Source organism: Ylistrum balloti, unplaced genomic scaffold (assembly GCF_031769215.1).
Source record: "Ylistrum balloti isolate Yb309-2 unplaced genomic scaffold, AGI_CSIRO_Ybal_v1 Utg370790, whole genome shotgun sequence".
Taxonomy (NCBI): domain Eukaryota; kingdom Metazoa; phylum Mollusca; class Bivalvia; order Pectinida; family Pectinidae; genus Ylistrum; species Ylistrum balloti.
Window position 1 is genome coordinate 584,541 of NW_026782461.1, and position 22,269 is coordinate 606,809.

Below are 22,269 nucleotides of genomic sequence, written 5' to 3' on the forward strand. Positions count from 1 at the left end.
GAAATGTAAACTGAACCTGCATTTAAACTCATATAGAAACAAGAGGCTTTCCGAGTATTTCGATTTCAAGCTTTCTTTAGATCAAGTGTATAGTAAAACGTTTTGAAGACTATGACTTCGCGGGAACAAACAAGATCAAGATGCCGAAAACGAAAAAGCAGCTATCAAAAGATGCAGTAAGCGTTTGTATCCTTGGTTTATTAGTTTGGGACTCCTTAAGAATTATTTTTTGTCAACTACGCTATTTTGTTGAACTGCCACCAAACAAATACATGAATGACTTGAAATGTGTCCATACTATTATTTATTAGGTTATTTTCATATCTATTCTAGGAGGATGTTTGTCATGTAAAAATGTGTATTAAAAAAGATCAAACGAAATGAATATTCACTCTAATTTTGATAACTGTCCAAGCGTTTAAGATACACATCATTTGACTTTCCGATCCTCTTGACTTTCCATTCAATGCAGTAGTATCTTAACCTATGTGATTATTTACAAGGTTTTGCTATAGGTCTTACAAGTCTATAGGTCACTTCCACAAAGAATCTTTTCTGTAAATCTAAATTATAATTTGAATATGAACAAAATAGTATATTTAACGTAACTGTTTATTTGTATTGTCTCTACTGATCGACCTAGCTTGATACACCTATAATAGCTATTTATAGCTAGTGTTGATTGCTATAATTGCAATTTAGTGATACACATGTATTTTTCAGTGTACCACAAAGACAGTTTTAGAATGGCAAGTACATGTTTGTATTTGTTACATGCCACTGTGTCTGAGATTGTTATGTGTTTATAGTAAAACCTAAAGAAATCAGAACTCCGCGGGACCATGTCAATTATATATTCGAGAAATCAGAGATTGGTCAGAGATCATTTGGTACCAACCATTTGTGTGTAACCTGGTTAATACTAACCACATAGTATCACTTGGCTAGAGAACTTCTCCTCCTCCCCTGACGGATTGTTCTGGACTTCATGTTGCTGTTACTTAGGATGTTTGATAGAAACCCAAGGTTGTTTGAGAGGATTCCATGGAGCATCGTTTGGAATTAATTTTCTGAAGGATTCTGACAATCTTATATGTGTTTTTACTCTCATATACAAAGAAATTTATGCAAATAAAGGGACAACAGGTTTTTAGACCTTAATGGACTATATAAGATACTACACTGCATATTAGAAGTCATTCATATATAAACTGCTATATATCTAAGTGGAAATGCCATCCAGAAATGTTATTTCATTGCCCTGTAATTATATACATCATGTATTCTGATCATCAAGGCTTTTTGAAGTCAGAGGTTTAATGGGTTTATTTTAGGGTAAAAACTATTCTCTATATTTTTTAGGATGAGGAGTTCATGCCTGGTCCTTCCTCTCAGGCCTCTGCATCACAGGCCCACAGCACTCAGGCTGAGAAGGCTGTAGCCAATATGGACCCTGCTGACCGAGAAAAACGACTTCATGATCTTGTACAGTATCTTCTCATCATGGACCAGAAAAAGCTCCCCATAAAGAAACAGGGTATATTACTTCTTACAAGTATTGAGGTTCGGAGAAATATTTTTAAAACATACGGAGTGCTATATAGCCAAGAAGCTGATTTCATTCCTGAATATATTACATGTATTTAGAGTCTATGTATTTTGTACTTGTGACTCGTGTACAATCTATACAATTTAAGTAGTTAAACAATATCTTGTAGATATAAACAAGCATGTGTTGAAGGAACATCGTGGAGCCTTCCCTGTGATGATGCAGAAAGCAGGAGATTCACTTTTGGAGGTAAATACTGTAAACTGTACTAACTATAATGAAGACTTTAAATTCCTGTGCTTAAGTATCATGTTTCAGTTTTTGTGAATAGAATTTGAATCCTTTTTCCAATGACAGTGGAACTTTGGCCTTGGCCTAAATCCATTGTGATAGTGAAATAAAGTAGTTCATTTGCTACATTGAGCTAAGATAACAATAATATGGGTCATATATAACTTATATCTTGTACCACTTCTTTTTCAGATTTACTTTATAGTATTTACAATCAAAATTTGAAATCATGTGGAGGCTTAATTCATGCAGAAATCATTAAATAATGAAGTGGTATGTTGAAATTAATTTCAAATTAATTTCAGTGACTTTATTCATGATTATCTTTTATTGAGGTGTTTGGTATTGAGCTAGTGGCTCTTGAGGACAAACTGAAAGGCTCATACATCCTTGTCAACAGAGTAGACACTGATACAGAGGACTTGGAAAATAGGGAGGGACAAGCTGGACAGGACTTCACACCCGTGGAATGGTAAGTCAGGGAGAAGGGCTTTACACATGTAAGAGATGTGCCATTTTGAAGACCTTAGACAATACACAATTGAGTCAGGTTAAGAACTTTAACACATGTGGAAGACTGAGTCAGAGTGAAGACTTCACACCTGTGGAGGAGTGAATAAAGTTGAAACCTTAAGACTTGTGGAGCTAAGAAGTGAGTCATGGAGAGGAATGAAAAATGAGACGTGGTGATGATTTTAACTTTGTGGAGTAGTCAGGCAAGGTGATGACTTTTCCTGCGGGTGAAGACTTTATAGTTGAGGTGTGGTGAGTCAGGGTGAAGACTTTACAGTTGAGGTGTGGTGAGTCAGGGTGAAGACTTTATAGTTGAGGTGTGGTGAGTCAGGGTGAAGACTTTACAGTTGAGGTGTGGGGAGTCAGGGTGAAGACTTTATAGTTGAGGTGTGGTGAGTCAGGGTGAAGACTTTATAGTTGTGGTGTAGTGAGTCATGTTGAAGACTTTACATTTGAGGTGTGGTGAGTCTGGGTGAGGACTTTCAACCTGACCGATGCACAAGTAGCTTATTATTATATAATTTTTTATAGAGACAGAACTCTGATGTTTATTGACTCCAAGACTATATGAAAGTTGATAGAATGTTAGAATAATTCGGACATGTCTATCAGATAACCTGGTAGTTCTATTGACTGCTAAGCAAACATTTTGGTGTTCGTGTCCAACTCTTCAATGTAATAAAATGTATCGATGTTAAAAAACTAAAAAACAAATAAAAGAAAATCTTCAAATGATCATTGAAAATTATGAACTTTGTACATATTGAATTTGTGTTTTTGAACAGAGGAATTAACTTTATATTGAACATTGTCACTAAATGCTTTTACCTATAATTATATATTTGTTTCAGGCCTGAGGAAGATGATGCTAAGACCGGGCTTCTTATGGTCATCCTCAGTCTCATTTTCATGAATGGACAAGTCATGTTGGACTGTAAGTAATTCAGAGTGTCTGTGTAGATGATTTACACCAAAAGACAATTTCACTTTGAGCTTCCACTTTTTATTAAATTACTCACGCATCAGAATTTTTAGCTCACCTGACCTGAAGGTCTTGGACATGATGGGACTTCAAGGCTACATTGATCAGCAGGTGTAGGATTGATACTTAGGCAAGTTCCTCCAAGATTACACCATGTAGAGGTTACAATGGTCGATCAGAGCTTCCTCATGAGTTTTGTAATGACGATGGTGTACTCAGTGCATCCTAGGTATACTGGTATCCATCTTTACTAAATATTAGTTAATCCAGAATCTTTGATTTCGCTAGTTTTCATTCATTTGCTTTCTCATTTATTTGGTAAACACAGAAGAGAGGATCTTCTCCTCAGCATTGAGTAGGGAGATGATCCTGAAAGGGTGATGAAGGATGAGTGCATTTCCATCGGTACAAATGTTCTCTCTGGTCCTTGCCAGTAAAGTGATATATTGCCTTTCCTCCACACCACTTGAAGTAGACACCACAATCATTGAAAAAATCTATATGGACTCATTTTGTAGACCTACATATATTGTATCATGAGTATACTGTGACGTTAGATAAATATATGTATCTAGATGCTGATGATCTATTTGAAATTTTCTACTGTTTTCAGCTTACATGTGGCACACACTAAAAAAACTTGGAATTGACACAGAGTACGTATTTTTTTTTTTTTTTTTTACTTTTAAGAAAACTATTCAAGAATTATTTAAATTAATATTTCTTTTATTGTTGTATGGAAAACTCATTTGGGCCTGTCAATACATTCCCTTATACTGTAATGCAACTGCAACTGTCAAATTTGAATTAATAATTAAGTTAAGGTTAATTTCACAAACAAAGGCCTTAGTGTTCGTTGTTTTGTTGGCATCTACAATCAACATTACTTATAATACAAGATCTTTCTGTTTTAAACAGAAAATGATTAATTTTACCATGTAGTTCTGAAACTTCATTGGGAAAAAATAAAGGTTTGATATAGGAACAGAAACATTAAAACAATAAATATTCAGGTTGGTGATAATTTTATAACAGTTTCAACCATGAGGTGTTTGGGGATGTCAAGAAGTTGATTACACAGGAGTTCTCCAGACAGTGCTACCTAGAGTATACTCGCCAGCAAAACTCCGACCCTCCAGTTTATGAATTCAGATGGGGACAAAGAGCCAAGCAGGAAATATCCAGAAAGAATTGTCTGGATTTTGTCAGTCAGGTGAGTCATCAAGTTGTACAGGTGTAGTTGTTTATCTTCATGTCATCAAACACACATAGGTAGAGAGACTAAATATATATTATGAATTAAATTCCCTAAACTAAGGGAAAGTGCTACATAAACTTACATAGCAAGATTTTCTGCCTGTTGAAGGAGACTGTTACCAGGCAGAAAAACTGCACAGAGATACCAAAGTATGTTTGACTTAATTACAAGACCTTCTGTCAAATAAGTGATACAGTGGTTTGACGAGAGAGTACAAGTGCATTTCTTAGTTCATTTATTAATCTATGTGTTAATTTCTCCTTTGTAAGACAAGGTTACAGGTACTTATGTTACCATCTCTATTGATCAAGATCTTGGTTTTCACATATTGTCCCATAAATCTACTTTGTTGTTAGCAATGAAATGTTCAAGTTGTTGTTTGGTATTGAATGATATCACAATGAAACCTACATTATTTAAAATTTTACTAGCATGAATATCTAGACTCATCATCTCAGTCAATGGTTTGTCAGTGCAATGGCAAGAAAAATAATTAAGAAGGGAATAGGCTGTGTATGTGATCACATAGTGAAACATTTCTTCAAGATATTCTTGTCAACATTGACTGCCATGAACTAACGCAGTGTGACAAAGAATTAATTTTTTTGTTATGTGTTTTCGATCAATTTTTGCAGCTGTATGGACGTGACCCTGAGCAGTGGACATCGCAATGGCAAGCTGTATTGGAGGAAGGAGAGGTCTCAGCCAGTGCATCACAGGAATGACAGAGAGACAAATGTAATGAGAAAGCTAGGAAGATACAGATGGAATGACAGAGCTGGTAAGAGACAAATAAAAAGAGAAAACTAGGAAGATACAGATGGAATGATAAAGTTGGGAAGGGACATATGGAATGACAGAGCTGGTAAGAGACAAATAAAAAGAGAAAGCTAGGAAGATACAAATGGAAGGACAAAGCTGGGAAGGGACATATGGAATGACAGAGCTGGTAAGAGACAAATAAAAAGAGGAAGATACAAGTGAGTGAAAGCTTGAAAGGGACAGGTGGAATTCCAGTTTTGAATGAACACATGGAATGACAAAATGGGAAGAAAAGATGGAAAGACAGAACTGTAGAGGACAAATGGAATGACAGGATTGTAAAGGACAGATGGAGTGACAGAACTACAAAGGACAGATGGAGTGACAGGGGGATAACGAAAAAAATATGGAAGATTGAAACAGACTGGACACTTCTAAAAGGTGAAGTGACCATAGACTAACTGATAAAAGGGAAAGACAGAACAATTGAACTAATAAAGAAGTAGCATGCAGATGATAGAGCTGATAATGAACAGATGGGTCACAGATCATAATGTTACATTGTGATATATAGAGGAATCATTGGTAGGTGAAGGGAGCCAATCAAGATTTGAATTACAATGCTGATACAATGTTTCATAGTGACAAAAAGGAAATTATGTAAAGAGGTGTTTAAATGACCAGAGATCTACTTCATATACTGGTACATGTATTTTATACGGTCTCATGTAATTTTTATACATTGTATTACAGAAGCAATAGGATTTGAAGGAAGTCTGTTTATTTATTCTTTAATCTGAAAGTAAGATTTTGAGTTGATGTTACTGACATTGTTAATTGATATTCCTGATGTTAAAATGAAAGAGTTTTAACAGGAAAAAAAAACTGTTAGAATGATCATTTACTTGGAAGATGCTACTTTTAGGAAATATAAGGATTTTAAATTAATGCATGTGTTCTTTTAATGGATGAAGTCCATTGGTATTTTGTTGATCAGTAAGAATTTACCAGGTATGAGAGGTGTATGAGTGAATGTTGTAGAGTATAAATGAGAAAATGAACAATAATATTATGAAACGTTAAGTTTTACTTCATGATTTTGATGGAGTGTGCTTGTTGATTGGACAATTCCAAGATAATTATCTATGTTCAAATAGAATGTTGTTAAATAAATCCATTTATTTTAGGAATTATTTTGATTTTTAATATCTCTGAGACTTTTCTGAAGGTTAAAGTTTGGGAACAGAACATAGCCCATTAATCATACTTCTAGCATTGTAGACATCTCAATTTCAACTGGCAGGATTCACCAAGTCATCAGTCATTCTTAATCAGATGATGAAAAAATGAAGTGATAATCAATCCTAACATTGCCGACATGCCTATGGTTGCCATCTTTAAAGGAATAATTCCGTCTACTAGAGTTCTGTCCCAAACTGGGTTGTTATAGAATCAAGCTTTGTGTTTTGAGATTAAATCACCTCAAGAACATGCTGTATCAAAAATATTATCAAAGATCAAGATGTCACAGTATATCATTCCTTCCATTCTGTCAAGAAAGTTTAAAAGTGAAAGAAACAGTGAGATAAAACAAAAAGATATTTCCTGTTTTGGGTAACACTATCTACCCAAATATTTTGTGCCTACACAATTTTGAAAACTCTGTTAAAATCAAAGCCTTTATCCTATATAAGCCATATGTAGCAATCTGAGGGTTAAGCATTATCTCCATCTGAACACAAGCAAAAAAACAACCAGACGGAGTCATTCCATCGGATTTATTTCTCAAAAACAAAGCTAAAACAATATGAATAACATATGACGATACATGGTAAAACTTGTCACGGAATGCACTCAAATCACTCTCGCACATAACACACAGCGACATTCATGTTACTGACAATACATACTTGCTCTGTAGTAAAAATTGATATTAAATATATAGCATAGCTTTTTAGGTCATCTGGACCCGAAGGGTCCGATGACCTATAGTCATCATGCTTCGTCCGTCGTCGTGCGCCGTGCGCCGTGCGTAAACTTTTCATTCAAACGACTTCTTCTCAAATACTAGAAGGTCTAGGGGGCTAATACTCCATTGGCATGGAGCTCTACCAAGTTTGTTCAAATGAATGACCTTGACCCACTTTAAAGGCTAAAAAAACAACTTCTTCTCATTAACCAAAAGGCTCAGAGTGTAACATGGGCCTGTGACATGCTGGGATGAAGGACTACCAAGTTTGTTCAAATGAATGAAACCACTTCAAAGGTCACAGGGGTCAAATATGTTAAAATATTTAAACAACTTCTTCTCAATAACCAAAAGGCTCAGATTCACACATGAAACACACATGACCTTGAACAACTTTCAACATTCAAAATCTTTAAATAACTTCTTCTCAAATACTAGAAGGCCTACTAATACTTGGCCCATAGCATGCTGGTGGAGCCCTAAAAATTGATATTCAAGGTCAATATATAGTTAAAATATACAAAGGACTTCATTCAATTATAAATAGCATGCTACACAAGTTTATTCAAATGAATGACATCAACCCACTTTCAAGGTCACAGATGTTAAAATATACTTCTTCAACAAGCAAGATATAGTGCTGATATTGGGCCTGTAAGATGCTTGGACAGATTTATCAGTTTGAAAATATACCCACTTTCTAGGTTTGGCTTGCTTTTTGTCAGATGACCGTTAAGGCCCATGGGCCTCTTGTTATAAATATGCTACACAAGATCTAAACATAAGATGAGAATTACTTAAAGAGATATATTTATCTAGCACAGATTTATCATTTGAAAATATACAATGTAAGATAATTGAATTACTTACTTGAAATAGTAAATAATCTTTTAGTATGCAATATAAATCAAAGACTTACCATGTGTATGGCCTGACGGTTAAAATATGGTAAAATATTGACAAGATGTCTTTTCAGTGCAAAAGTAAGGAAAGAAAGAAAGGTTAGGCTGGAAAAGGAAGAAATAATAACACAGCACAGGTCACAGGTCAAGTGGTCAGTCATTGTCCAGAACATGTACAACATGCAAAAACAATAGTATGTCGATTCAGGGCCTACTAGATTATGTAATGAAACAGCACACTTACGCAAATGAACACAAATAAAAGTCACAAATTCAATAAATACAAAAACATTTATCACTTGTAACATCACTTGTGCCATATGGACCATATAAACTCATTTGTTAAGATAAGGATTTTGCTGACCTAACTACCTTAAATTTTTTGCATATTTTTAAGCAGTAGAAATTGATATTCTTTCCAAATTCATTCTAAAAACTGCACATGTTTAGATTTCAAATAATTCTATTTAAGAAATTTGAGAAATCCGAAAATCCATGACAGGGGATATAACCTTGTCAGCACAGGATGGCAGGTTTTTCAGGTTCCTGAGAAACAAACCACCATGGGTAAGGAGTGTCAAACTATGCCCCTTGGATCTTCATCTTAGGATGGAGAAAGTCAAATTGCATATCTAAGATATTGTCTGCTTCTATGAGGCGATTACCTAATAAAACATATTCATGTACTCTATGGAAACATTTTTTCACCGACAGGTAGGTAGTACCAATTAAAATACCTTCTGCAACTGTATCAAAAAAGCGTTTCTACATCAATGTTGTAATGATAATGCAATAACAGTAATATGGAAGCCTTCTGGTCAGTCATTAAATTATTGGAAGTATTTTGATGATATGCAATGATATAGAACCTACAAAAAAGGATTTTATACAGGATATATTCCTAACATTCAAACCACTATGAAAATCTTGAAATCGCCGATATGTTGTAAATAGCTTTGCTTAACAAAATTCAAACATGTCACTGAATAAAATGGCAAAAATAATCGGATGAAATTTTGGATGGAATATAATTTACTGTTGTATAAGAATCAATACCACAACACATCCTGAAAACATGCATAGAGAATACATCGTCAGTGTCTTAAAATATGAGCTGTGTTTTGGCAAAGGTGGAGAAAGAAAAAAATGGACACCAACATTTGTCATTTTGTCCCAAGCCAAAATGCAGTTTGTATTTTAAGACACTGACCAGGGATTTAATGAATTTTCATAAATAAACTTGTGATTCTGTTAAGTAAAGGCACAAGCTAAAATACAGCTCTTTCCCGTCAGTGCCAAATGCAACAAAAAATATATGTGGCAGGTATATTTGGACAATGGCAGCATCAGTTGCAGGACAAATGTACACAAGTGCTGCCTCTTAAAGTTATGAATGCTTATTTTGATACTGGAATTGAACTACATTAGTATTTCAACAAGTAGTCAAGCACTAAGAACAGAAACCACCCAAGGTTATTTTTTTTTCATTTTTTTAATCACCAGTTTGTAAGACATATTCCATGTTGTCAATTTAATAAAGTGTAGCCATGACTACAGAAACTTGTATTTGATTATCATTACAAGTTATATGTTCTTAATAAGGGATTCAGTATAAGAAAATTAAGACACCATGACAATATGCACACATCAATCTGCAAGAAAATAGACCTTATAATTACCAGTATAATTTATTAGGTCTAGTGCTGCAGGCACCATTTGTGCCATTGGCCATAAACAAATGCAAAAAAAACCTGACTGTAAAATAATTCTGTATGAATACCTTAATACCGGGTAAATCGTTCTATGTATTATTGAAGTAATAAATGTCCTCAAAAAAATAATTTATTACAAGGTTGGACTTGGAACTAGTAATGCAACTAAAGACATAAGTAACAAAACAGGAAACAGAGAAGAGTGAAATCTGTGGACTATTAAACAATATGGACACCAGATACTGGTTAGATTAAAAAAGATGTCAAAAAAGTTTTGGTAAATCAGATGTTACTGGAGATACACTTGTAGAGTTTTGACGACATTGAATAATTCTACATTATATTTCTGTGAAAACTGAGAAACAATCATCTATGTTTTTTGACTAGCTCCACTATCCTGTTTGAAAACATACCATTCAAGATTTTCCACCAATATAACAAAATCACCGGAGGAATATATCAAAATTACAAATTATGAAATGAGAAAGAGTTGACATTACACTGTGACATACCTGAAATTTGACTTCCTGATTTGTTTTACTAAGTGGCAAAATTGGGACTTTGTGAAATAAATCTGTTACACAGTACTTTCAATTTGTACTCTATAATTCATTCACATCAACTGCCCCCAATGCCTTTGTTAACAATGTAAATGATGGGTACAGTCAACACCAGACTCACTAATGCTGTCACTTTTATTTTCCATTCCAGGTGTTTCTGATTTTCAGTAAGTATTTTCTTCATCTCTGGACCGACGTGAACTGCATCTCCTCTGCTGTCTCGGACAATATCAGATTCGTGAAGTGTCTTCAGATCACCAAAATCTTTGCCCATTCTGGTCAGCACAACTTCTTGACTGTTGACAGTCTGTAAGATCTCTTGAAGGCATTTTTCCATTGACGCACTTTGCTTTGTTGACTTGGTACTAACTCCTGAGTCACTGTGCTTACCATGTTGTAGGGTCATAAGTTCAATTATTTTTTCCTGTTGTTGCTTATTCTGTTCACGGAGTTTTTCCATCTCACCTTTATAATCATCTGCCAAATCCGTTAATGATGACACAGTTTTATAAACTCCTTTCATCTTTTGTTGATTGACAATAAAGGATATGATTCCTCCTAAACAAACGCCAACAATGGTTAAAACATACCCAAACTGCTGAGATCGTCGAGAATGAAAACGCTCAATGGCCTGACTGGATCTAATAGATGATGACATTTTTATGAAACATTTCCTCTCGTCTTCCTCAAGAACATTTATATTTGACTGAAGTTCATCTACCTGACCATACAAGTTATTTTCTCTCTCCACTATTTTCATATATTCTGGTGTCCCTCTTATTCTATTTTGTGATTCCCTCTCCTCAGTAGCTTGTTTAAGCTGATTTTGCAACTCTTTCAGAATTCGAGTCTGTTTTTGTCTTTCATCTTGCTTCTGTTCAAACAGTTGCTCAGCCTACAATGGAAAGTATGATATTGTTACAACTACTTCATATCTTATGTTACATTCACATGAAAACTTGTGGCAACAAGATATGGCAAATGGCACAGTGATGAGAGATACAATGATTCACATATCGGATGAATTTGTTTAAAAAGAGTTATTGCCCTTTTTCCAGCATTTTAATGCTATCATAAGATCTAACTTTCAATTTGTTTCTCAAACCTGTTGGTCTTTACTTTTATGGTGTAAAGTAGTGTAATACTGGTACCAATGTGTATTTTACATTTATATGTAATATCAACATTATCTCTTAATGTCATAATATCATGTTAAATCAATTGATCATATCAGTAGATATGGAGTCTTATTTCATTCAAGCTTGCCATACTCCAGAAGTAAAAACCTAAATATGTGTCTCTACCTGGAATTTAGACTTTCCCTACGGAGTACCACCTGTCAAATGTTAGTCTATCAAACACCTAATTATGAGACATTTTCATCTATGAGTCTTGAAATGTTGAAATCGACCTGCTCAATCACAATTCGGGCCTACCACGAGTACTGCGTCCTGTGACTGTCTGACTTCCGTCTGTCCAGACACTTGACCGACCACCTCGACCCATCCCGAAATCCGGCCTCCAGTCAATTTTACCAACACGTCGTCTACTTTCTGAACCCCTGTTATTGACTGACAATGTCTGGAAACGACGATAACATTTTGTTTGTTTGCAGTAAGCAACTTGGTCATGAAGATTCTGGCCATAACTTATATTTTTTAACAGAAATAAGCCTATTACACCCAAGAACCCTTGATTTCTGCGACTTCCGACGACGAATCTTGCCCTTGCCGGCGTGAGAGATTCGGTGTCAATGAAACGCTTTTTTGAATAGGATAATTCAAGCGTCATTTAGATCTTGGCATGACAAAAAAAAATGTTGATGAGGCTGTATGATTGATCACCTTCGGTTGACAAAAGTGTTCTGCGTAATACACATATTTGATTGACTTACATAGATTCTTGTTTGGCAAGTAAGTAAAAGGATGACGTGGTCTATTTTCATGGAACAATTAGGAAATTATTTGAAACATTATTGTCTATAAAGTTGTATTCGGTTGATAAACTTCGACCACCCACTGATCTTGTTATGTCATGGTCTGTTGCAGGAGAAAGTTCAAGTGACCTTGGTTTGTTTGATGGACTTTCGTTTATTGTAAAAGTTCTGGTATTCACATAACTAGTGAGAGCTAATTATCTGTATTTTTGCTTCGAAAGACTGGTACATAAACTCATTCCTGAGACAACTAGCTGTAGTTATTCTGCTATATATAGCCACTGACTGTTGCTACTGAAAGGGTTGTGCATATGTACATAGCTAGGCCAGTAGAAGCGATAGGAGGCTGTTTAGATACAATTTTCTTACAAAAAGCACATTAATAATCTTTTAATATAAACAGTATTTACTTCTAGTAGGTAATCCATAGATTTCTGACTTCTGTATTCATAACTTTCTCTCTCTTTTGGTCGCTGCTGGGTATTCCTTCCAATGTAAACACTTCAGCGACCCATGCATGAGTTTTCCTTCAGACATTGTTTTAATGTAATGTGTAACAGGGAGGTGCCAGATTAATAATATATTGATGGAAAAAAAAACAACACATATCTTTACTAACTTACATAAATGTCAAAGCCATGGATGGACATTACAACTTGATAACTAAGTATTTCAACTCATATTTTCCCAATAACTTCAGTTTCAAGCACATTTTGGCTCTGACAACCATAAAAAAATCTAGTGAACTTTGACATTTTAAACCCGCCTAAAACATTCATACTCTGCCAGTTGTAATTCAAGATACATGGGTATGATTATTTGTACCTCTGTCTTAAGTGCGAGTAACACCAGTCATCTTTCCATTAAAATGTCTGATGTTATAGCTATATATTTGAAACTCTAGCTAGTTGAATCTGGATTGATGCAGACTACCTTGCTTTTTACACTGTCTATGATGTGGTGATAATAGAAAAGACATAATTTCCTAGCTGCATAAAAGCCCAAAGATACACAATTTAGTTCAAGCATCAGGCGCTATCCAGAGTAAACAACAACAAGAAAAGTTTCAAAAGAATTCATACAAGGGCCAGGTTTGACAGCAAAGAATAATGCAACTGTTAAGTGTTAAAATGCAGCTTGGGATGCGAGATGCAGACCATGTGCATACATATAAAAAGGATATTGCTTAATCTAAAAAAAAATGGTTAGACAAAGTAGGAACCTGGTGTATTGTATTATCTATGTTCTACTTGCTCTGAACATTATATAGGACAAGCGGTAATGTACTATCAGAGAGAATTTGAGTGCACAGACAACAAATACTAACACAGGGCATGAAATTTCCTCTCGGTGCACATCTTAGTGACACAGATTATTTTATGTGTATCCTTTCTGTCATATGTTGGATTCAAGTACCACGGAAAGACTAGTCAAGGCGGATTTTTAAAACCAGCTCTGAATCGTTGTTTAAGATACGTTACACTTTAAGTGTTGATAAATATGGACATTATCATCTCTCCTTTCATAACTGATTGTTACATCATAAGACAGTAACAAAATATTGGCATGAAGGGAGGTTTTAAAATCTTAGCAAAACAAATGTCTTTTCTTGTTGATATTTCATGTTTATATATTTGAACGATACACAAATTGCTTCCATAAGTATATCTTAACATCCTGATTCAGAAACAACATTTGAGAGCTCATGAGTTATTTATAAATGGTTAGTTCTGAAGGGTTCTGGATAAAATAGGAAATGGTAATGAAAAATGAGGCTCGAACTATTGACCTCACATCTAATTAAACACCCTACCTCATTATCAGTTTTGAGGAAATTCGAGTTATCTTAATTTGTTTAGACGACTTACAATGTTTACAATGATTATTTACATTTAACCACAAAAAAATTATTGTATGTGCAATGCATTCACAGTGTATTATGCTATTACTGTTTTTATCTTACAATAAGCCCAGGGTCCAATGCTTAACCTCCCACTTAAAATAGGGTCAGGAAGGGTTATTGCATGGGTTATTTCAGTATTAATTTGATACTAAAATGTATTCACTATAGTTATATTGTCTATATGCTTGTTGCAGGTGTGTTAAGATGCGTCCTACGTTTGACTGTCTCATTTGGCTGTCATGGATAATGACTGCCCTGTCATCTACTGTGTATGGAATTTGTCAGGTGCCCACTTCCAAGGAAGACAACTACAACTTCCTGACAATAATGGGAGTCCAGGCTCGTCACACAATATCTGCAAACCTTAATACACAAATAGAGTACCAGTTTGTATCCCCAGAACATGCACATCAATGGAAAACAACACTGGTGAGACAGCATGAATGCCATGTCTAGAGGATATGTGTTAGGAGATAAGAAATTGGATTCAATATTTACAGTGTTAAAGACATAACAACAAAAGGGACAGTGTTTTAATAGACTTAATCTCATTAATCATTGTTTTATATTAACTTCATCTTGTGTGATAGTATTTCATAGAAATTAGTATTATGTATTGGCTTTTTCTCAAAGAGACCATGTTTTATATATTGACTTTATGTCAAGGATGATAAATGTTATATATTAGGTTTATCTCAAGGGTGATGGTGTTATACATGTATGTTGGTGTTATAAGTAACTTATTCTTGACTATGTATTTCCGTAACAAAGTTAAATCGGGGAGAGGGGTGGGAAGTATACTGGAATCATCTAGTCTTTCCATCCATCCATCTCTCCCTCCATCCTTCTGTCCCCCATGTCTCTATGTGGCCAAGATCTGGTTTGCCAAGTTACTTTCCTTTATCTGAAAAATAAATAGTTACACTCCAATTAACAAAGAAATTTGTCTGCACTTTTTTTCATTTTTAAATGGGTTTCTTTTAGATGTTTATTATACCGTTATACAGAAACTTTTTGGCATGCAATATCTATCCCGTTCATTAGCATATGGTACCTCTTTCACAGAACTATCCCCATGATAACATATGGTACTTCTGTCCTTAATATTTGGTGAAGATGAAAATCTTGATGACAGTTTTAATTTATCAACTGACATGTAATGACTAGATACACATTTTAATTACAGCATGCTGCATGCTTAAATACTACTGAAATACTATTGCTAGTTTTGAAAAAAGCTTGACCTCTCTGTCACAGGTAACCACCTTACCAGCCTGGCTGAAATACAACGCCACATCTACAACTCTGTATGGTACTCCAACAGAGGCGGGTGTAACCATGGTCAGACTCGACCTTACTCACCCAAGGATGACCAATACTTGTAACAGTAGTATGGCTGCTGACCTGACAATACTTGCCCAGGATGCTCCAGTGATCAACACAGTTAACATAGGTATATTGATATCACAAACTTGTAATGTATGAAATAGGAAAAGTTACTGTTGGATCATATATACATATTGCATGTTTTTCTTATACATAATTGACTTTTTGAATGAAGATGTATATGTGAGTTTGTGTATTTTATGCAACCTAAGAATTAAATCATCTTAGCATCAGAGATATCCAGGAACAAGGATTCTTATATACACAAAACTAATACTATTTTTAAATTGTGATTTGAAATATTGATGATGTAATTTTATTTGTCCTCAACAAGATATCTGTTACTTCCCTTGTTTACTATGGAATATAATGGAATTGCTGCCTGTGATTATTGATTCATAAGATTGTGATGGTTTAAAGGTTTGAAATGGTAATTTTGATTTCCTTAAGGAAACTGAAGAAATGTTTCAAAATTATGTAAAATATAATTGGTACAGGTAAACAGAGGGATGGTCTGTAGTACAACAGCTATGATTATGTGATTATATAAAAAAAACATTTACTCTATACCAAAATAAATCACCTAATTTCAAGTTTTCTGATCCAATTTTATAGTCTAAATTGCTCAGGTTAGTTTATTTCACTGTTAAATTGAAATATTATACTTCAAATTCTGTGTACTGATATTTACTAAAATCACAATCTGATAACATTATCAAACGGAAAAGATTTCAAGGTTAATTCCGAAAAGGCAGCAATATGTGTCTGTGGCTTACATGCTTTAGTATTATTTTGAGATGAAATTTAATTGGAAATATTAAAACCTGGCAAACAGTTATGACCCTCTGTCATGAATATAACCATTCATGGACAAATACATGAAAGTGGTCTACAGATCAGAGTTTAGTACATGTACATCAACAGAGTTTGAAATACATCTTAAAGGATTGCTATTCCCAGACCAGTAAGGAATCGTCTACCTAACATGCCCTTTGACTTGTATGACTTACTAACTTCTTATTCTCTTGTTTATCTGTGCTGTTTAATTTTTCCCTTTGTTATGTTAAAATTTGTTATCTACAGTTAATCTACAGATCTGGATAAATTGATAACAGACTATTAAGCAAAACTTTTTCTATTAGTCACCGGCACTGCCAAGAAAGAATGATCTTTGATACTAATCTCTGCAGTCAATTTATGTAAACTCATTTACATGTTCTTGTTACAGGGGAGATAACCTAACTTCATTGTGAATGATTTCTGCATGACACATCTGCATGTATTGTTTGAACTTATTGTTTAAACTATGGATGGGGTCATTGGTCAAGTCAAAGCTGCAACCATCCTGTTGAATAAGCATGTTGCATGATGAGATTTGTTAGGTAAGTATAAATGATAATTAAACACAGATTCGAGCGATCACAGGGAGAATTAGGCATAACAATAGATGGAGGCAATTGAATTTTTGATTGTGAAGAAAAGATGCTGTTTCTGTAACTCGAATTAAATGGGATGACCCAGACATTACTATTTGATTCATAAGAGTGTTATACATGTTGTATGTGTTCGTTATATGTTTAACCACGTGTTGTTACTTTTCACATCAAATCAAACATAAAGCATTAATTTAGTTTCAGTGCTTCCATTTTACCCTCGACTGTTAGGAGTAAATTCAGCATTTGTTTAATATATGGAAAGTATCAGTCTCATACCATATAGTCCTTCTTTTTTTAAAGTCGTGATTAAAAACTTACTTTGTAGGGTCAAAATGTCTTCATGTTTATTGCTGATATGATTAAAACCTGATCAGATCCAATCATGAATTTTACTAAATCTCTTACACAAATTTTGATACACATCCAAAGAAAATTATTTTGTTAGGACCCAGTACCAATATTGGACCATATAAACATCATATAAATACAAAACAGTTACCTGCATGTTATCAAATATGTTGAGAGTGACATGAAATGCATTGTGTGGTGTAAAATGGGGTTTGATATGTTTGGTTTTCATATTCCTTGAATAATTATTAGTATACATGAAATTTGAAAAACACATGACCAGGTTTAAAGGTGAAACTTAAATAGTTGATAGCTCATAATTAGCAAGGGTTTATGGGAGAAATGATAATTTTTTTAACAAATAGCTCTTCGTTTTTTGCAGAACTTTTTCAATCTAATTAGTGTAATTAAACCTACTAATGATAATCAAGTAAAATATTCCTTCCTGTGTTTCAGATCATTGTGTTGGTGATGCTCCATTGCTTGAAAGGCCTATTGACCAGCTCAAGGTTCAAGTGGGTCGTCCATTCCTGTATAGTATCTGTGACACATTCAAAAGCACAGATAATCTAGCTCTTACTCAGATGTTAACGTTGCCATATGGTAAGGATGTGCCTGATAACTTCTGGCTCCAGATCGATGGATCAGCCGAATTTCTGTATGGTTTACCCCTGACAACAGATACCATGGTAACTGAGAGCATTACTCTTGTTGCCATAGATACATGTGGTAAGAAATCCAGAGATGCGATACACCTTGACTTTGAACCCTTACCAGAGGTTACTCACACCCTGACCTTGGCAGTGACCCCAGTAACAGAGGGCAAGGATGATGACGACACTGCAGCTTTGCTTGTGCATGTTGTTTCTAAACTTGAGTCCTGGTTCAGGAGCATACAAATGAAAGTAGATGTTTATGTAGTAGGTGTAGACTGGGAAGGAGACCAGATGATTGTACAGTTCACATTATCAGGCTCCTCTATAAGTACCTGTAGTAAACCCTACCTTCAGGATCTAGTGAAGGATATGACTCTACCAGCTTTCTCTTGTTTAATGGCACCGGTTTTTACCGTGGAGGATATGGTCTCTGTGAACTTCTCTGAGAGCTGTGTGGACACTTACCTCAATCCCTCAATGCCATCCAAATATGGTATGTCGAAGAGAAAGCCAACCCTTGACCACTGGCTGGAGGTTGTTGTCCCATGTGCTGCCTTCCTTCTCATTGTCACTGTGGTTGTTATCATACTCATGGTGTGCAGTGGTAAATATCCCCATCGCAGGAAGAGATATGTGTTGAAGTCTGAGATTCCCACCTATCTGGAGGACAGGAAGCCAATCATTTTCCCAGACGAGACGCGGAGAAAAGACAGCTCGCTTGAACCCCGACCACCAATCTTGATTTCTGGAAATGGAGAATATGAACCATCTCAATGGCAACAAGATGATGAGGAAAGTGGAAGTCTGCCTTTGTTGAGAGTTACACCTGACCGTAGTGCCCCAACACCACCAGAATATCTCCTCAATGATATTGGTGTACCCCCTCCCTACAGACTACCTCCACCTTATCACTCCACCCATCCTACCTGGTGAAACATCAACTCTGTTTTGTCATGAGAGATGGCTATATCTATATGATGGAAGAGTGCTGAATTGGAAGCTTGCATGAAACGCTGTATATTAATGATTTGGTTTTTTTACCAGTATTTATTTTATTGTTTTGTATTTCTTATCACTAATGCATAATTCGAAAATATAATTTGATTCCAAAACATCATAATTTAACTGGTTTTTCTCATTGTCGCCGTTCCATATTTTTCAATTATCTTGTTGTTTGGGAGTTGAAAGATATTGCTTTTTTACATTGCTTTTACACTTCATTGAGTTTTTCAAAGATATTGATGTTTCAATTTTATTGGCTCCTTATAATAATGTAATTGATTAATACATTTTTTATTTGTAAGTTTAATTAAGAAAATTCTGTCTTGATTCCATCACCTTATGTTAAATTTTACTACAGAAGTGAATATAGTTTCACTCTGAAATAATGATGTCAACACTTTGGAAATTTTTGATATATTTAGCAAAAATGTTTAAATATATTCCTGACATGCCAATATGAATGTATGAACATTCACATTAGAAAAAATAATCTGTTTTACATGAAATCAATATATTTCTGAAAGGGCAAAATAAGAGGCACATGAATAAACCAAAGAGATGTACTAGATATATTTGCAAACACATGTATAAACTGAAGTGATGAATACATTTGGATGTCATTTTCCGGCAAAAACAACTAATTTACTTGTAAAGGATTTAAATATGATATCATACATTGTATATAAATCAAGTTATTTTACAATAATTGCGAAACAGGCTTTAGACTTATATGAATCACTCTGATTGGCCTGTATACTAGCATATGATGGGTCTTACTGTAGGAGGGAAGATTAGTCAGTAATGTTACCCAATATCTTTTCCTGTCCATTAAGGGAGTCAAACCCAGGACGTCTAGGTGTAAAATGAGTACAGTTATGTTACCATTGTTCCCTCCAACCACTCTTCAATGTATACATTTGTGATATTTGTTACATTGTTGTACATTGTAAAATGTATATTCTTACATAGAGCTTTATATTTCTGTCTTTAATACTGAGTGTAGATTACTTCTATCCTCTGTGTAACAAGCATACCTTGTATTGCCGCACAAACTTTTACACCATGTTTGAAAGTGATGGCTCTTTGGTGAAGTTCGAAAGATGAACATGTAACATGCCCACTGCAGTAATAATCATTAGAACTGCTTTTTTTTCAATTAATTTTTCAACTACTCTGTAAGAAGCACATCTGTATATAATTAACTATTGTCTAATATCATTTTTGTACTCATCATTGTGATTTTGTACTTCATAAGTTGTTTTGAAATGTTATTTATTTGCAACCTCCACTTCAAATTCCAGAAATATTTCAATCTATCCTGAATACATTTTATATTATGTGATTTAATTTTTAATTTGAATACAGATTCCTATGACTGAGAAAAATTTTACTTTACTTCAACACAATACCCTTTTGCCTGAATGTATGTGGGACACATTTGGCTTATTGTATGAACCTACCATATTTTCACTCTGAATTGTTACATTTGTAATAAACATTCATAAATGTAATAGCAGTTTCATTGACTACAAGAAACCTTCAAAGTCAACGTATTTTCTAACTTAATGTGAGGTATGGGACTATTACAAGACCTCTAGGGGCCTTCAGACCATCTCTGACTCAATCGAAAGGTGTGGGCATTTTGTGATATTTGTTGTTAATTCTGCTGAAGAGTGGAAGATATGAATGAGCTTATCACCAAACTTTGGCTTAATGCAGAGTGAATACAGAGGCTCACAAATTATACACCAGTGGTCCAGAGAACACCTATATGTATTAAATATCTAAATGTAGACTGATGATTTTAGTGGTAAAGATATTAGATATGGCTTATTGTCTGTTACATTACCTGTAGTAACTCAAAGACAAAGTCCTGTTATCGATGATTAGATATGGCAATTACAGCACAGTGCATGTTTACAACACCACAGACTTAGAAACACAGACTTCTATATAGAATATCTAAGTCTGTGATAATACATATCATATTCATTACTGCCATTTTGGCCTTTTCATGTTTTGATACTCATTTAATTCATTATATTTTGTAGAAAAGATTTGTAGTGACAAATCATGCTGTTAGAGTTTGTTTACTGTCCAGTAATACATGCCTTAGTCTTGTAATTGGTATATAGTTTTGTAGTTATTTGAATATATTTATTTATAACAATTGACTATCCGAAAATATGGATTCAGAGAATGATCTTATACTTTTGAAGTGTATTTTGATACCTATTTTATATACATTTACTTGTAAAAGTCTCATTTTACATTGTTGCGTGATCATTATTGTTATGTAACAGGTGTATGTTTATACAGTAGTCGTTCTATTGTGTATGATCATTTCTGGTTCTTAGAGGCTATGATAGCTGAGTCAGTTACGGCATTGGCCTGCGTAGCTTTAAGTAGAGATCTGAGGTACATGGTGGTATGCATTTCTCAGGAAGCTGAGAAATGAACCAGTCCGTACAGACCTAGTTGTTTCCTTTTAAGCAAAATACTTTAGTCTTAGTGCTCAGGACAGCTTTAGACAGGTCTCTTGTATGTTTTTCATTGAGGTATCCATCAGGTACTACATTGAAACCCCACCTCTATCTGGCAGTTGAAAGGGCAACAAACCCTGCAAACTTGAAATGTTTTTAAGACGTACTTATGAGCTGTATTTATGTACAAAATAATAGATGAAATAGTATGACATGCTTATTGCAGAATAACATATTGGCAATTGCATTTGAGCAGTAATTATATTGATGGGCTTTTGGTCAGGTCTTATTTCCTGATGTCAGAAAGTCTTGTGTATTGTAAGATCTCATGTGACTGTATCCAGACATGCTAAATTGGTAGCACAATCTACTTTTACTTCAGAAATTATGAATTCCCTTACAGATCATTGAGAGTGCTTACCCTCAGTTAACCTATTTGTCTATGATGCTGGGGTCTAGGTATAAATAGTAGATTAACACTATTGTGTACTCTCAATTAACCTATATGTCTATGATGCTGGGGACTAGGTATAAATAGTAGATTAACACTATTGTGTGTCCTCAATTAACCTATCTGTCTATGATGCTGAGGACTAAGTATAAATAGTAGATTAACACTAT

General features: G+C 34.6%; 3 protein-coding genes across 3 annotated transcripts; 2 read left to right on the forward strand and 1 right to left on the reverse strand.

Annotated features, from left to right (window-relative positions):
* The first annotated feature begins 140 nt into the window (after positions 1–140).
* Positions 141–6,541, forward strand: LOC132558447 (non-structural maintenance of chromosomes element 3 homolog). The gene is made up of 8 exons (XM_060223019.1): positions 141–176; positions 1,363–1,537; positions 1,719–1,798; positions 2,176–2,312; positions 3,205–3,287; positions 3,949–3,991; positions 4,371–4,548; positions 5,229–6,541. The coding sequence occupies exons 1-8, from the start codon at positions 141–143 to the stop codon at positions 5,316–5,318; spliced, it is 822 nt and encodes a 273-aa protein (XP_060079002.1). The 3' UTR covers positions 5,319–6,541.
* Positions 6,542–8,031: 1,490 nt separating this feature from the next.
* LOC132558421 (uncharacterized) lies at positions 8,032–12,194 on the reverse strand. Its single transcript, XM_060222988.1, has 2 exons — positions 11,935–12,194; positions 8,032–11,393 (listed from the first exon to the last, which is right to left on the reverse strand). The coding sequence occupies exons 1-2, from the start codon at positions 12,142–12,144 to the stop codon at positions 10,557–10,559; spliced, it is 1,047 nt and encodes a 348-aa protein (XP_060078971.1). The 5' UTR covers positions 12,145–12,194; the 3' UTR covers positions 8,032–10,556.
* A 132-nt stretch (positions 12,195–12,326) lies between these two features.
* LOC132558419 (uncharacterized) lies at positions 12,327–19,420 on the forward strand. Its single transcript, XM_060222984.1, has 4 exons — positions 12,327–12,411; positions 14,532–14,766; positions 15,595–15,790; positions 17,964–19,420. The coding sequence occupies exons 2-4, from the start codon at positions 14,542–14,544 to the stop codon at positions 19,094–19,096; spliced, it is 1,554 nt and encodes a 517-aa protein (XP_060078967.1). The 5' UTR covers positions 12,327–12,411; positions 14,532–14,541; the 3' UTR covers positions 19,097–19,420.
* Positions 19,421–22,269: the final 2,849 nt, after the last annotated feature.